Source organism: Oryzias melastigma, linkage group LG11, assembly GCF_002922805.2.
Source record: "Oryzias melastigma strain HK-1 linkage group LG11, ASM292280v2, whole genome shotgun sequence".
NCBI classification, from domain to species: Eukaryota; Metazoa; Chordata; class Actinopteri; order Beloniformes; family Adrianichthyidae; genus Oryzias; species Oryzias melastigma.
The window spans coordinates 17,110,899-17,126,084 of NC_050522.1; the positions used below are offsets into that span (position 1 = coordinate 17,110,899).

The 15,186-nt window shown below is 34.5% G+C and overlaps 2 protein-coding genes and 1 long non-coding RNA gene across 3 annotated transcripts in view; 1 reads left to right on the forward strand and 2 right to left on the reverse strand.

Annotated features, from left to right (window-relative positions):
- zcchc17 (zinc finger, CCHC domain containing 17) overlaps nt 1-2,059 on the reverse strand; it is a gene marked incomplete in the record, with an annotated part of 6,171 nt that extends 4,112 nt beyond the window's left edge. The window contains 1 exon segment of the mRNA XM_036214281.1: nt 2,005-2,059.
- A 66-nt stretch (nt 2,060-2,125) lies between these two features.
- Nucleotides 2,126-7,595, forward strand: snrnp40 (small nuclear ribonucleoprotein 40 (U5)). Its single transcript, XM_024259348.1, has 10 exons — nt 2,126-2,372; nt 3,482-3,611; nt 3,712-3,805; nt 4,093-4,258; nt 4,340-4,462; nt 5,692-5,812; nt 5,897-5,979; nt 6,117-6,178; nt 7,144-7,247; nt 7,379-7,595. The coding sequence occupies exons 1-10, from the start codon at nt 2,262-2,264 to the stop codon at nt 7,426-7,428; spliced, it is 1,044 nt and encodes a 347-aa protein (XP_024115116.1). The 5' UTR covers nt 2,126-2,261; the 3' UTR covers nt 7,429-7,595.
- On the reverse strand, nt 7,545-13,275 carry LOC118599365. Its single transcript, XR_004948681.1, has 2 exons — nt 12,691-13,275; nt 7,545-8,311 (listed from the first exon to the last, which is right to left on the reverse strand). It is a non-coding gene; the product is annotated as an uncharacterized LOC118599365 (long non-coding RNA).
- Nucleotides 13,276-15,186: the final 1,911 nt, after the last annotated feature.

Genomic DNA, 15,186 nt, shown 5'->3' on the forward strand with positions numbered 1-15,186 from the left:
TGAATGCATTGAATGCATTCACACAATAATAAGGAAGAGAAACAGAATCACAATAGTGTGAATGCATTGAATGCATTCACACAATAAAAGAGCACACACAAGAAAAGTCACTTTAGCTGATGAGAATAAGTTCCTAAAAATGACTATTTTTCCTTGCTTATACATTTCTTGTGGAAAAGAATAAAGTAAAAATTGAAAGTTAAACAAAAAGTTTATTTAATTTCTACAGTGAGATTCCCTAAAGTCTGTTTGCTTGTTTTTTAACAATGCATTGCATTCCAAATTAATATGAAAACTGTATTTAAGCAAAAAGATAAAAGTCTTTGTTTTCAAATGAAACTCATGGATGATATTGTGTCTCAGGGCTCCTTCAATCACAGAAATCAATCTCAGACACCTGTGATAACTAGTTTACCAGGTAAGGTAAATTAAAGGATGTAAATACTAAAGGAGGACAGTCCACGTTAATAGGCAGACCAACATTTTCAAGCAATATGGGAAAGAAAAATGATATTCCTGCTGCTGACAAGTGTGAAATAGTTAAATGTCTTGGACAAGGAATTACAACCTTGAATATTTCATGAAATTTAATTGTCAAACTATTAAGAGATTTGTGTCTCATTCGGACACACATGGGTTGGTGCAGATAAAGGGAGAATGAGAACAGTTTGAGTCTAAACCTGCCATACAAGGAGCTTGTTATAGTTTGGAAGTGTGTATCACTGTAGCAGACAGACAACGGATTGCCTTAAACAAGTTTAAACAATTAGTGTAGCAGAGAAAGTGAAATGTTTTGTTTGGGAATGTTAAACTTAAGTTGTTAGAAAGTCTGCTTATTACCCGCTGAAATTGTGCAACATCTTTGAGAAGCTTGCATTTGTGATACGAGTACCAGAGCAGCTGAGTTTGCCCCACAAATTAAAAATCTTTTTTTGCATATTTCAGTTTTTTTGCTGGAACTATTGGATCCAATTTCAAGGTTTTGGTGTCAGTAAGTGAGCAGGAGCCCTGGTACAGTCAATAGGTGTCTTGGTCAAAGAATCAGTATGGTAGATAAGGCCTGTTCATTTGGCAATTTGACTAACTTTTCACAAAACTAAGGAGTGGCATTGTGTGTGTGTGAGCCCTGGTACCATCTGAAACCAGTTTGCATACTGAAGAGTGGGTTTCTTGTAACTAGAGATAAAGTGGGTTTTCCAAAAAACCTTAAAGTTTCCTCAATCAGTCAGCATTTATACCCTGACAATCCAGAAAACACATGTCATCCTGCAACTAGCGGGAACCCCTATATCTCCGTAGTTTCAAACCAAAGTCTTTAATTAAAAGAAACTTACTGCCCCTAATTAAGGTGGTTTTTTTTCTCTCCTCGAGATCACCCTTCGAGTTTGGGAGAGAAAACAAAATGATTCTCTCATGCCAGAGGGAAAAACACAACCTTGTAGAGGCTGTTGATGGCTCTTCCACACTACTAAGCTTACTATTTGTTGGGGAAATTGCCAATATTTCTCAATATTCATGCAGTTTTCATTCATCCATTTATCCAAAAAAAAGGCAAAAAAGATAATGAATGAATTTCAATAGCAAAAGAAGCTATTTGTGGCTGGCTGAGAGGGTTATGCATTCCTTTTAATGAAGAATGTCCTTGTGTTGTTGTGCTATGTTCATTACTAGTACAAATAATCTGGTTTAAAATAAAAACAACCATTTGCTCTTCATATAATTTTAAATTACGCTGAAGCCAACCAGTTACAATTAGTCAATTATCTTCAGGTACAAAATTAACCAAACAACTGAGATTGTATGTTTTAAATAACCGAAAAAAATCTACATTACATGGCGTGAAACAAGCAGGTCAGCCTTTAATTTCGTCCTGTTTCGGTTTGTACCGTCAGCTTACAGAGAATGGGTTCCAAATGAACAGTATATGTGTTTCTTATTGTGAAAGGATTAAAATTCTAGCAAAAAGTAGAGTAAATCTTGGGGGGAAATTGGAAAAGCATTACCTTTCGTGTTGCTGGATGAAGTCGGATTGTTGTACTTCCGGTGCAAGACGCTGACAACTTCTCGACTAGCCAATCACCGCAGGAGGCGCACGTTTAAACCAATCAGACGGCTCCTACTCACCGGAAATTGTTCAGACTGATTTCTTTCCCCTCCTTGGTGCTACTCTTTTATCGTGTCCCAAGAAGAATAGTGTATTCATTCTGTAATTTGAAGCTCCAGAAAAACTACTTTTATCGACTATTTGAGATTATTTTGGGATGATTGAACCAAAGAAAAGACCGGGAGACATGGCGGTAATTCCTACCGCAATGAAGCGACCCCGGAACGAGCTGGTGGCGGCGGCACAGTCACAGCAACTCGTGGCCACGGTACGAACAGGATCAACTTTCACCATAAAATACCACAAATCAGAGAAAATATATCCTAAAAAGAGCTGTCCAGTACTTGTAAAAAGAAATGCCTTTATTAACATTGTTTATTGATGTCCCAAAATACTCAAATGTGACATTTTTGCGCTGCACCTATTATCTTTTAGGTATAGTAAACAGAACAATAATTAACAACACGAGTTTTTGCCAGAATAGTTTTTGATGTAACATTGCTTCTGTCAATACATAATGTATCGTAAAACCTGTTATTGTCAATGGTAACGGAACCTGTTAGAGTTATTTTAGGGTGTTTCCGGGGTGACTTGAACAGGTTACGCATCTATGCTTTGGCATAAAATGAAATAATGTAATTATTTTTAATTTGAACTAGCTTTGGCTTGAAAATCAGAGTTGTGTTATATTACTGGGTACACTATATGCAATAGTGTTGTATATTTATTTACTTTTTCCAAATTTGTAGATGTTTTCTGCAAGTAGATACAGTATGTTGAATATTAAGATAAATCTATTGCACAATTGACATTACGGATTGTAATGTTTTCTTTTGTAAAAAATAGTTGTCTTTATTAAAGCACAGGGTTTTATTTTTTCCAACCAAATATTGATGCTGCTACTCTTAAGGACTTTCACCTAAAAATAGTAAATGGTGTATGCTTTACTACCTTATTTGAAGCCCAAAAGTGCTTTACAGTCACAGTCCCATTCACAAATTCACACACTGAATTTGTGTTCTGCTGCTGAACACAGGCAGGAACTGAACCTGCAATCTTCCACTCGGAGGTTGACTGCCCTATTGCTCTCCAATAGTCACCAGCATAGAGCGTTCCCTCATTTAAAGTTTACTTTCAGTCTTTTATAAGCGTTAAAAGGAGCATCGGTGTACCAAAACTGATCCATTTCTTCATGGGACTGCTGCAGATTTACATTAGAATTTATGGACTTTCTTGTGAAGCTTTCTGTTGCGTATTGAGCTCAAATGCTATTTATTTATCTGTTTTTTTTATCAAATGCCTTTTATCTTATATTTCACTTGGACAAAATCTGAAAGATGAACCATAAAGAATATTAAGCTGACATTTCTCCTCCAGGGCCCTCCTCGGACCTCCAGCCTGCAAGCTCCCATCATGTTGATGTCAGGCCACGAGGGCGAGGTCTACTGCTGCAAGTTTCATCCTAACGGAGCCACGCTGGCGTCTTCTGGCTTTGACCGACTCATATGTAAGCAAGAAAGAAGCAAATCTGTCGTTCTCCTGCACTTCTTAGCAGAAATGTGTTTGCCGCTTATGGCTTTGTTCCTCACTGGGTTCTTTCACCTCAGTTCTGTGGAACGTTTATGGGGATTGTGAAAATTACGCCACCCTGAAGGGCCACAGCGGAGCTGTGATGGAGCTGCATTACAACACGGATGGCAGGTACGAAGGAAGCTGTGGAAATATATAATCCTTTAATTCTTTAAACTTAATCTTTAAGTTGACAGGTTTCTTGTTTTAAGTTACAGTATTAGTAAAGGTCACATATTTTCATTGCTTCTTGTTCTTAGTTTGACTTTACAAAGTACTGTTTTTAACAAAGCAAAAACCATGTTTGCATTGAAATTTTAGGACTTAGATCTATCTACAAGTTTTAAATAACTAGTGATTTACAATGAAACTGTTTAAGCTTTCCATAAAAAATGACTGGGTTATTTTTGTGCATGTAGCTTGTTATTTTCAGCGAGCACAGACAAGACGGTGGGCATTTGGGACAGTGAAACAGGTGAGAGGATTAAGCGCCTGAAAGGTCACACCTCCTTTGTTAACACCTGCTACCCAGCTCGGCGAGGACCGCAACTGGTCTGCACCGGCAGCGATGATGGAACGATAAAGGTACAGATACAGTCTGAACTCTTCAACTGTTGAGGTCCTATTTAAACGTTTTAACTGCTGTTTTGTGAACCCTCACTGCAGTTGTGGGACATCCGTAAAAAGGGGGCCATCCACACCTTCCAGAACACCTACCAAGTTTTGGCCGTGACGTTTAATGACACTAGTGACCAGATCCTGTCTGGAGGCATCGACAATGACATCAAGGTACTCAGATTGTTAACAAAAAATACAAGAAAGTGTTCTTGCTTTTGTTTTGTAAGGGTCTAAAACTTCTGCTGCTATGTGTTTCTACTGTAATTATAAACTAAAAGTATTTAAGGTAAAAAAACTTTCTCAGATAAATAAAAACATTTTTGTTATTTTTAATTTATTTTACTTAACACATTTTATTAGTTAGTCATCAATAAAATTTGAAGTAATGTTATATTATCTATTTTATTCAGAAATTACATTAATTGAAATGTACTAAATAATTTTACTCTACTTGGATAACGACTAATGTGTAAAAAAAAGGGGGATTCCTTTATTTTTTAGTTTATTTTTTATCATTTTTAATGTTTTTAACTCTTATTTCTATAGAAAATAGTCAGATGGCTTCAAGAAGATACAACAAAAACTGAAATGGATTCAGTAATATTTTAAATATTATGAGTTAGATTTTTTTTTTAGTCATTGCTTGAATGGAAATAATTTATTTGTGTTTAATTAAAAGCAGGAATAAGCTAAAGATTTAATTACCCTTCCTTTCAGAATAATTTTGTCTAAATTGTATCACTGCCCTCTCATTAAAATACATGGCATGTATTCAAATTCCTTCACTATTCACTGTAATGTACTATATAGTGCATTCTCCAATTTGTAGTGCTGTCCGAATCTTAAAGTAAAACAATTGGAGTGCTCTAGAAATTTCCCAGAAGTCTTTGTGAAAAATTGTGCATTGAGGCTCACTACATTAACAAATATAGACCACAATGCATTGTGTTTGAACAATTTTTCAAAGAAATTATGTGTTTAAATGTAATTTTTAAATAAACCAACGTTTTTATCGTCAGAACACAGTGGATAAACAAATAGATGTTATATTCATTGAATTTTCACTTTGGACAAAAAAAAAAAAAAAAATGTAATCATCGTGTCTGAATTGCTTTTAAAATCCACTGCACTAGATAGTTTTTTAGTATTTAGCCATATTTTAAAAACTGTATATGAAAACACGTTTTTATTTTGAAATGACAAATAATCTCAGCAGTTTGAAAATGTATGTATAACTAAGACTAAATTATCTTTAATTTCAGGAATCGTTTTACAAATGTTGTTTTAGTGTGTGACAATAGCAGGAATTTCCTCCAAATAATGTTTTTATAATCAAAATCCATTTGTGTCAAACTCCCCTTTTGACACCTTTGCTGGTCGTGTGTGCACGTGTTGCATAGGTGTGGGACCTGCGGCAGAACAAGCTGATCTACAGCATGCACGGTCACAGCGACTCTGTCAGCGGGCTCAGCCTGAGCTCTGAGGGATCGTACCTCCTGTCAAATTCCATGGACAACACAGGTAGCTTTAGTTTTAGCTCGTAAGGATGAAGGTGAGTCCGAAATGGTTCTCTCCTTACTTCTCTGCATGCATCTATCTGTGCAGTGAGGATTTGGGATGTGCGGCCATTTGCGCCTAAAGAGAGATGTGTGAAGATCTTCCAGGGAAACGTCCACAACTTTGAGAAGGTAACATGATGGAGATTCTTCACCCAGAGAATATATGTGATAATTAATGTATTTTTAGTAGCAGAATTCATAGCTGTATTGTTAAGAGCTGTTGTTTGATTTTTTTTGTCTATTTACCTGTTTGTATGGACGTTCAGAACTTGCTGAGGTGCTCCTGGTCCACTGATGGCAGTAAGATCGCCGCCGGCTCTGCCGACAGGTGAGGACAAGAAACAGTCGCTTGTGCGCCCCTCGCTCTTTATCTCAAGAGATCCATCGTTATAATATGTTATATTTCCCCTACAAATGATTCAAACATGTATGTTTTAAAGTACTAGCAGCATGTAGACAATAAAAAAGTTTCAACGGGTATCCCATACAATAGAGCTTCGACTTCACCTGCTCACACTGAGATTTTCCCTAAATCATATTAACTAATTTAATAGTTCACAGAAGTAATCATACTATTGAACATTTATCAAATAATGTCGCTTTAAATGTTTTTCCAAACCAAAACACAAATTAAGTAGATTTTTTAGTTGAACTTCCCAAGGGTTTTCTTGCCTAAACATTTCTGACTCTTTCTATTTCCTCCATTTGTTGCAGGACTAACACTATTAGACTTATTCAGAATAAGACATATTGATTTTGTTCAGAAAACATTAACCACAACCAACAATGATGGTAACGGGAGCGCTTTGGTTTTCTGCCAGATTCATTAATCTTCCTGTTTGCTGCCAGACTTGGTTAGATCAACTTGTGCATTTTTACACGAGCTTTCTGGCCTGTGTGATCCAGACATAAGTGGAAATCCAAGAACTATTCTTAAAAATGTGTCAACTCCTTTAGGGTAAGCAGCAGGAACTGATAAAGACGACTGTTTCATTTAACTCTGAAAACTTTAAGCATCTTTTTTTTTCTTCTCTGCCCATGACTATAAGCACTTTTAATGTTTAAATAATCCTAAAAAATGACTTAATACAACAAGTTTCCCACTTTGGATTAAAGTACATTGTTTTGAATTAAGATTCAATGATCATAAAGTTTAAAAAACTTTCCTTAAAATTCATGAAAATTAGTTATTTTTTCATCTGGATATAGTGAGATTGGGATAATTCTACCTGATTGTTTATTTTCTTTCTCATTTGACTTTTTTCTGCACTTATTTGACTCTTTTTGTTTCAGATTCGTGTACATTTGGGACACCACATCCCGGAGAATCCTGTATAAGCTGCCCGGCCATGCAGGCTCTGTCAATGAGGTCGTCTTCCACCCAGAGGAGCCGATAGGTGAGCTACACTCATTTAACTCTAAAACATATAGCTGATTTTTAATGCAAGTGTACCTCACGGCTACTTTGCCTGTTTTGGTTTTTTTTGATCTCTAACCGAGTTTCCTCCTGTTATTTCTCTCCACACAGTGCTGTCTGGATCCAGCGATAAACGCCTCTACATGGGAGAAATTCAATAAGCTTCAGCTGAAAGCAGGATGTCTTGCTTAGAAAATGTCAAAAGTAGTCAAAGTTTCTGTAATTTCATGTGTTTCAGCACTGCAGTGCTGTTTATGATTGGTCCCAAGCCTCCACCTTTTTACTGTTTTTTTTTCTTTTTAATAAACTTTATTATTCTGTAAAAGCTGCTGGTTGACATCTATGTTTGAAGCTGCATTATACACTCTTTAAACTCTACTTTGTCAGCACAATTTGACAAATTTATATGCTAAACCAAATTTGTTTACAAGAATAGTTTAAAGTTAGCATAACAAGTGATTAAAAACTGAATCAAGAAATTACGTTTTTTTTAGTTGCAATAAACAGGAAAAATGTTTTTTTTTTTGAAGAAAAGGACAACAAGTCAGTTTGAAGATTATGTATTATGTAATTTGGTTTTTACTAAATAGGTTTTTTAATTATTAAAGTTTTTTTTTTAATCCAGTCCTTAAGGTAATTATGGTTAAAATTTTTGTATACTTTATTGGAAATGAACTTTGCAGATTGCGACATTTGATGCATATTTTAAAAGCTTGTGAAACTAAAATCAAAACGAGAAACTTATATATTAACTATATGACCAATTAACAATGCAAATGTGAATTTCTTATGCTGAAGATGCGTTCTGTATGCTAAAATAGCAGAATTTGCAAAAGCCGACCAGAAGCTCGGGGATCTGGTCCGGATGCCTCCTGGACGCCTCCTTTGGGAGCTGTTCCAGACACGTCTCCCTGGGCAGGAAAACCCGGTCACACTGGAGAGACTACGTCTCTTGGCTATCCTGGGAACGCCTTGCAGGCTCCCCAGAAGAGATGGAGGAAGCAACCAGGGAGAGGGAAATCTGGGCGTCTTAGACTGGTGACCCTGTAACGGATCAGAAGAAGAAGAAGATGGATGGAAAATGATCTTAAAAAAAATTCTCAAACCTGTAATTTGAAAATACATCTGATTGATGCTTAAACACATCTCGTTCTACAGTCAAATCAAGATAAAAATACATATTTTTTAGACATTTATGTAAATTCTCTTCTCACTCCTATATTTAGAGTGAAAACTTGGTTTAGTATCATTTCTGTGCTCGTTTTATAAAATGTTTTAACTTTTTCTAGTACTGTGCATGGCACAAAATATCAAGCTTAATGCTGATCTGTCCTTAGAATAACATGGGTTCGTTCAATCAAATTACAAAGTCATGCATGTTATTAACCACTCACTGCTTTTTATTCATTCTTAAAAATGTTAAACTGCACCTGTACATCTGTCTCTATGTTACCCTGCATAGGGGCCTGGATTATGCAACAGGACACCAACTTCAGGTGCTATTCCACCAATCAATATGCATACAATGGTCATTTTGTTTTTTAATGTATATTCTTTAAACTGTGTTGCTGCTGCCATATTAAACCTTAGGCGCTCTTCAACTCTGGATCCTAGTTTTGTAGCTACAGTGGAACTTTTTCTTTCCTTCTTTTTTACATCCATGGACGCTCACAGTTGGTGATTAATTTTGGGGGATACAGCAGAACGAGCGATGGGGATAAACTGACCAACTCCACCTTAAGTCCGACACTTTGCAGTGGCACACTCCATTTGGCACCTGACTCTACAATCATAAAAAATCCACTAGAAGTTAGTAAAGAAGTTACAAAAACGAATCAAATGAGTTTACAAGGACTGTCATAACAGAGCAAACTGAAACTAAACCACTGCAATAATATTTAAATACTTGGTATTGTGCTTTTTTTCATCATAAAATGTTAAAAAAAATCAGAAATACAATCTTACAATTGCATCAACTCTGACTGGCTGGTAGAAAGTTAACAAGACCTCATCAAATTGTCACTCCAAAGGGGAATAACCTTCACTTTTGAATAAACACCTTCATTTATTTAGCATCATGGCAGCAGGGAATCCAACATCTGTTACATCTGTTCCAGATGTTAACAAAAACAGCTGTTCCTTCAGTATCAACAGATTAAACACCAGCAACTTACTGGATCTGTCTAAGATCATTTAAGAGATTTTGAAAATTAAACCATATTAAATCACAACAGTTCCAATGATAAAATGTGAAAAAAGGCTTTGACCTCCAACCCAAATATATGAACTAACATTTGTAATAATACTTTTTCTATGTCAAAATCCAAATGAAAGAATGAATGAACTAAGGAAACAGTTTATTTCAAGCAATCAGGTAACAATTCATCAAATATTAATAAATGACAAGTTGATCGCCAAAAACTCCAAATACTTTGGCTTTTGCCAGCTCTACCTTCATCTTGTGTTGCATATTTTTGTACCCATGTCTGCCTCTTCTGTCATCATTCTGATGGACAGAAAATTTCCCCTTTTTGTAAATAAATATTTCATAAACTATAAAACTTTAAAAATGGAAAAGTACAAGCGGGAATTTATTAAATTTGTAGAATTTTTAGACACAAAATATTTGAAAAAGCAGTTTTGAGTGGTAAGATCACTGAAAAACTTAGAATATTTATTCTTTGTAAGGATTTCTTGTAGTTTTGTGCTTTTTCTTTTTGTCAGTCTTACCAGGTTGATCATCCACAGTTGTCTTTATTTACTTCAGTGTGTAGAAGTGTCTCGTTTTTCAGTTCTTCTATGTCAAGTCTGCTTTGCTTTTCCACATTTTTGTTGCTCCAGGTTTTCTTCATGTTTAAGTTTATTTATTAAATGTTTACAGTTCCTTTATTTCTTTATTTCTGCTGGTGTGCACTGAAAAAGTCCTTTTCATAGACCTGAAGACAAGGATGTTGTCTATTATCTTGGTGTTGACCAAAAAATAAAAAATAAAATTGCATTGCGTTGCTGAATCTGTTCCGTCCTACACTCAAAAGATATTCTTGCATCAAAAAGCCAGAGTTTATTTTATAAAAAAAAATATTTCTTTGTAAGAAAACTTTATGCATAATCCAATTTTAAAAGAAAGTTTTTACTTGTCACACCATAAATATGGATAAATGGGATGTTATGTGAAATTACAACTCATAGTTAAAATATTTTCTGCAAAATTTTCTACAAAATTTCAATTAGATTTTAGAAAAAATAGACTTTTTGTTTTAAAAAATTCTCTCTCTCAGCTAATAAATGAGTTTTATTTGTCTTATAATGAATACTGGTTTCACACAGCTCTAATTGTTTTTATTGTTGAGTTTTACAATCAGTTGTTACAACTTCTTCAAAACTTTATAGATCATGGTTTTTAAAAAGGTTTTTAAAAATCATTTTTAATCTAAAATAAACTATTATCACACTGAAGCAGAAGGAAAAATTGTCATTTAATATACTTAATTATATTAATATTAATAATCAAGAAAAGTCTCTTTTTTGTTTGTTTAATGTATTTAATAATCTTGTATATTTTTCCACTTTTATAAGTTGCGTTTCAGTTATCAAAAGAAAAGCCCAGTAGTGGAGGAAAAAAACTAAAAATTAACAATAATAATAATAATCTACTAAAAATTATTTATTTTAATTGCTTATTTGGAATGGCTTGAAAAAAAAACTAAGGAATGGCTTGAAAAAAAAACTAATGAAGCTGGCCCAGATTTCTAACAAACATGTACTTTCCACCATCAGAAGGGTAAAAAAGTGAATCTTAATCCAACTTTGGCCAAACCACAGAAGGATGGTGGCTGAGTCTCTTATGAATAAATGTCTACAGTCTTTGCAAACACATGAAGTTGATTTAATCTCTTTTCATTGATTTATTCCTTGTGAAACATTTTTTCCAGACAAGTGCCCCCCCAACTAACTCAAGTAAATCTATTTCTATAGCATGTGTCAAACATATGCAGATTAAGAAGCTCTAAGAAACATCATAAAATAGAAGAGGCAATAATAAAACACTGACATAGTAGGAACAAAAATGAAAAAGTGCAAGATTAGTGGAAAAATTCAGCAATATGTTACCTAATTTCTTAAATAGATTAAAAATTTCAATTTATTAGCCATTTGAGAGGCTTTTAGTCAAATGTTTCCCCACAATAAACACCTTTTGAGAAGCTCTGCAATATGAGACAAAACTATGATGATGTTGGTAGTATTTCATTTTGGACACGATTCCCTAAAACTGCACTAACCGCTTCCACGTGCAGGAGCTTGCCTTGAATAAAACGCTGTGTCTCCTCTGGCAGATGAGCGCCAGTGCCGCGGCAGAAATTTGAATGTATCTTGTGTTATCAAACAGAAAAAAGGTCCAGCTGCTTTCTTGTTAGAACGTTTATTTTTATACCGCTGAACAGTATGGCCTTTCATTGAATTGCAGTCCTCTGCAGCGCGGACATGGGAAGAGGCCATGTTTTCTAATCCCAATCAGCTTGGTAAGGAGCTTGCACATGCATGCGCTCTTCTTCTTGTCGTTGTGACGTCAAAACGACTCATTAATTAAAACAGAACATTTTCGCCAAAGTTTAATTAACAGCAGTTTAAAAAGAAAAACATAAAAACAAAATGATTTCTGCATTTGTTCTCTTTTGTAAGAAAAATACCACACACACATCAAAAAGTGAAAAAACATTTAAATAATCATAATAATATTGACTCAAAATTGGAGAGGACAAAGCTTTTTGGTGGGCAAGGCAGCCTCCCCCTTTGATCCCCTGTAGCTCCGCCCCTGGCCCTCTGCAAAAAGTTTTAAAGCCCCTGGAATCATGGAAATGTCGACAACGGTTGTTTCTTTTATAGTAGGGCTGCCAAGATTAGTCGACTAATTGACGACTAATCAACTATTAAAAAATTCGACTAATTTAGTTGTCGATCAGTTGTTACTTTATATTATATGGAGTCAGAGTATAGTAAAGTTTAACAAAGTTGTGAGCGTTCAGCACCAAAGTAAGCTGATTTGTTATCTACCGGGGTTTTCTTAGGCTAATTTAGAGTTTAGCTAATATTTTAGCAACCTGCTAACGTTTTTGGCTTATCTACTGTTTTTTTTATGCTAATTTAGAGTTAAGCTTCTATTTTAGCAACAGGCGAATGTTTTTGACTAATTTAGTTCACTGAGGAATTTTAGGCTATTTTGTTTTAGCTCATGCTTAAGCAACACACTAAATATTTGGGCATTTTTGCATGTATTAGGGATTTTTAAGCAATTTTACTACATTTTTTTTTCAGAAATTTTGGTCAACTTTGATCCTCTTTCATAGTTCTTTAACGGAATTTATATTTTTAAGGCAAATTTAACATTTTGAAAATAGCTTTTGCATTTTCAGCGAATCCCTTACCGAGGTGAAGTTAGTTTTACGTTGGATATTCGACAGACATTCGGTCAGGGTAAACCTCGCACGCTCACGGGGTCCGGGTCCAGTACAACTCCGAGAGCAGTGCTCAGACATTCGGTCAGGGTAAACCTCGCACGCTCACGGGGTCCGGGTCCAGTACAACTCCCGAGAGCCGTGCTCTAACATTTTGAGAGCACCAGCATTGGTGTGTCTACGGTGAGCACGGTAACACAGAAAACTGATGAGGCTTTTACTGACTCCCTATTTTCAAAATAAGAGGTGATACACTTAAAACACGGAGAGAGTGTTTGGTGGCAGTAAGCTAATACTCACATATTAAAATTCCTAAAAAATATAAATAAAAGATTAAATTCGAAATCAAGTGGTGTATCTTACATAGCTAGTGTGGTACTATGATCCAACACTGATTTTGAGTCAATGGATCACATGGCCTAGAAGCTATTGAGCTAAAATGCTAATACTTACACATAAAAATTCATAAAAAATCCAAAAAGATTTAAAATTTAAAATCAAGAGGCGTATCTCAGTTACGGAGGTGAGTACTATGATCCAACACTAACTTTGAGTCAATCGATCACATGACCTAGAAGCTATTGAGCTAAAATGCTAATTTTTACACATAAAAATTCATAGAAAATTTTGGTTTTTTTTTTTAAATTTAAAATCATCAGCCGTATCTCATGCAGAGAGGTGAGTACTATGATCCAACACTGATTTTGAGTCAATTGATCACATGACCTAGAAGCTATTGAGCTAAAATGCTAATACTTACACATAAAAATTCATAAAAAATTAGAAAATTTTTAAAACTTAAAATCAAGAGCCGTATGTCGTGTAGAGAGGTGAGTACTATGATCCAACACTAATTTTCAGTCAATTGATCACATGACCTAGAAGCTATTGAGCTAAAATGCTAATACTTACACATAAAAATTCATAGAAAATTTGAAAAATTTTAAAACTTAAAATCAAGAGGCGTATCTCGGTTAGGGAGGTGAGTACTATGATCCAACCCTGATTTTGAGTCAATTGATCACATGACCTAGAAGCTATTGAGCTAAAATGCTAATACTTACACATAAAAATTCATAAAAAATTTGAAAATTTTTAAAACTTAAAATCAAGAGCCGTATCTCGTGTAGAGAGGTGAGTACTATGATCCAATTCCAATTTTGAGTCAATTGATCACATGACCTATAAGCTATTGAGCTAAAATGCTAAAATTTACACATAAAAATTCATAGAAAATTTGAAAATGTTTAAAACTTAAAATCAAGAGCCGTATCTCGTGTAGAGAGGTGAGTACTATGATCCAATTCCAATTTTGAGTCAATTGATCACATGACCTAGAAGCTATTGAGCTAAAATGCTTATACTTACACATAAAAATTCATAGAAAATTTGAAAATTTTTAAAACTTAAAATCAAGAGCCGTATCTCGTGTAGAGAAGTGAGTACTATGACCCAACACTGATTTTGAGTCAATTGATCACATGACCTAGAAGCTATTGAGCTAAAATGCTAAAATTTACACATAAAAATTCATTTTCAATTTTAGCATTTTAGCTCAATAGCTTCTAGGTCATGTGATCGATTGACTCAAAATTGGTATTGGATCGTAGTACTCCCTTCCCTAACCGAGATACGCCTCTTGATTATAAGTTTTAAAAAATTTCAAATTTTTTATGAATTTTTATGTGTAAATTTTAGCATTTTAGCTCAATAGCTTCTAGGTCATGTGATCAATTGACTCAAAATTGGAATTGGATCATAGTACTCATCTCCCTAACCGAGATACGCCTCTTGATTTTAAATTTAAAAAATTTTCAAATTTTCTATGAATTTTTATGTGTAAGTATAAGCATTTTAGCTCAATAGCTTCTAGGTCATGTGATCGATTGACTCAAAATTAGTGTTGGATCATAGTACTCACCTCTCTACATGAGATACGGCTCTTGATTTTAAGTTTTAAAACTTTTCTAAGTTTTTATGAATTTTTATGTGTAAGTATTAGCATTTTAGCTCAATAGCTTCTAGGTCATGTGATCAATTGACTCAAAATTAGTGTTGGATCATAGTACTCACCTCCCTAACCGAGATACGCCTCTTGATTTTAAATTTAAAAAATTTTCAAATTTTTTATGAATTTTTATGTGTAAGTATTAGCATTTTAGCTCAATAGCTTCTAGGTCATGTGATCAATTGACTCAAAATTGGTATTGGATCGTAGTACTTCCCTTCCTAACCGAGATACGCCTCTTGATTATAAGTTTTAAAAATTTTCAAATTTTTTATGAATTTTTATGTGTAAATTTTAGCATTTTAGCTCAATAGCTTCTAGGTCATGTGATCAATTGACTCAAAATCAGTGTTGGATCATAGTACCACACTAGCTATGTAAGATACACCACTTGATTTTAAAGTTTAAATGTTTTTGGATTTTTTATGAATTTTTATGTGTAAAAATTAACATTTTAG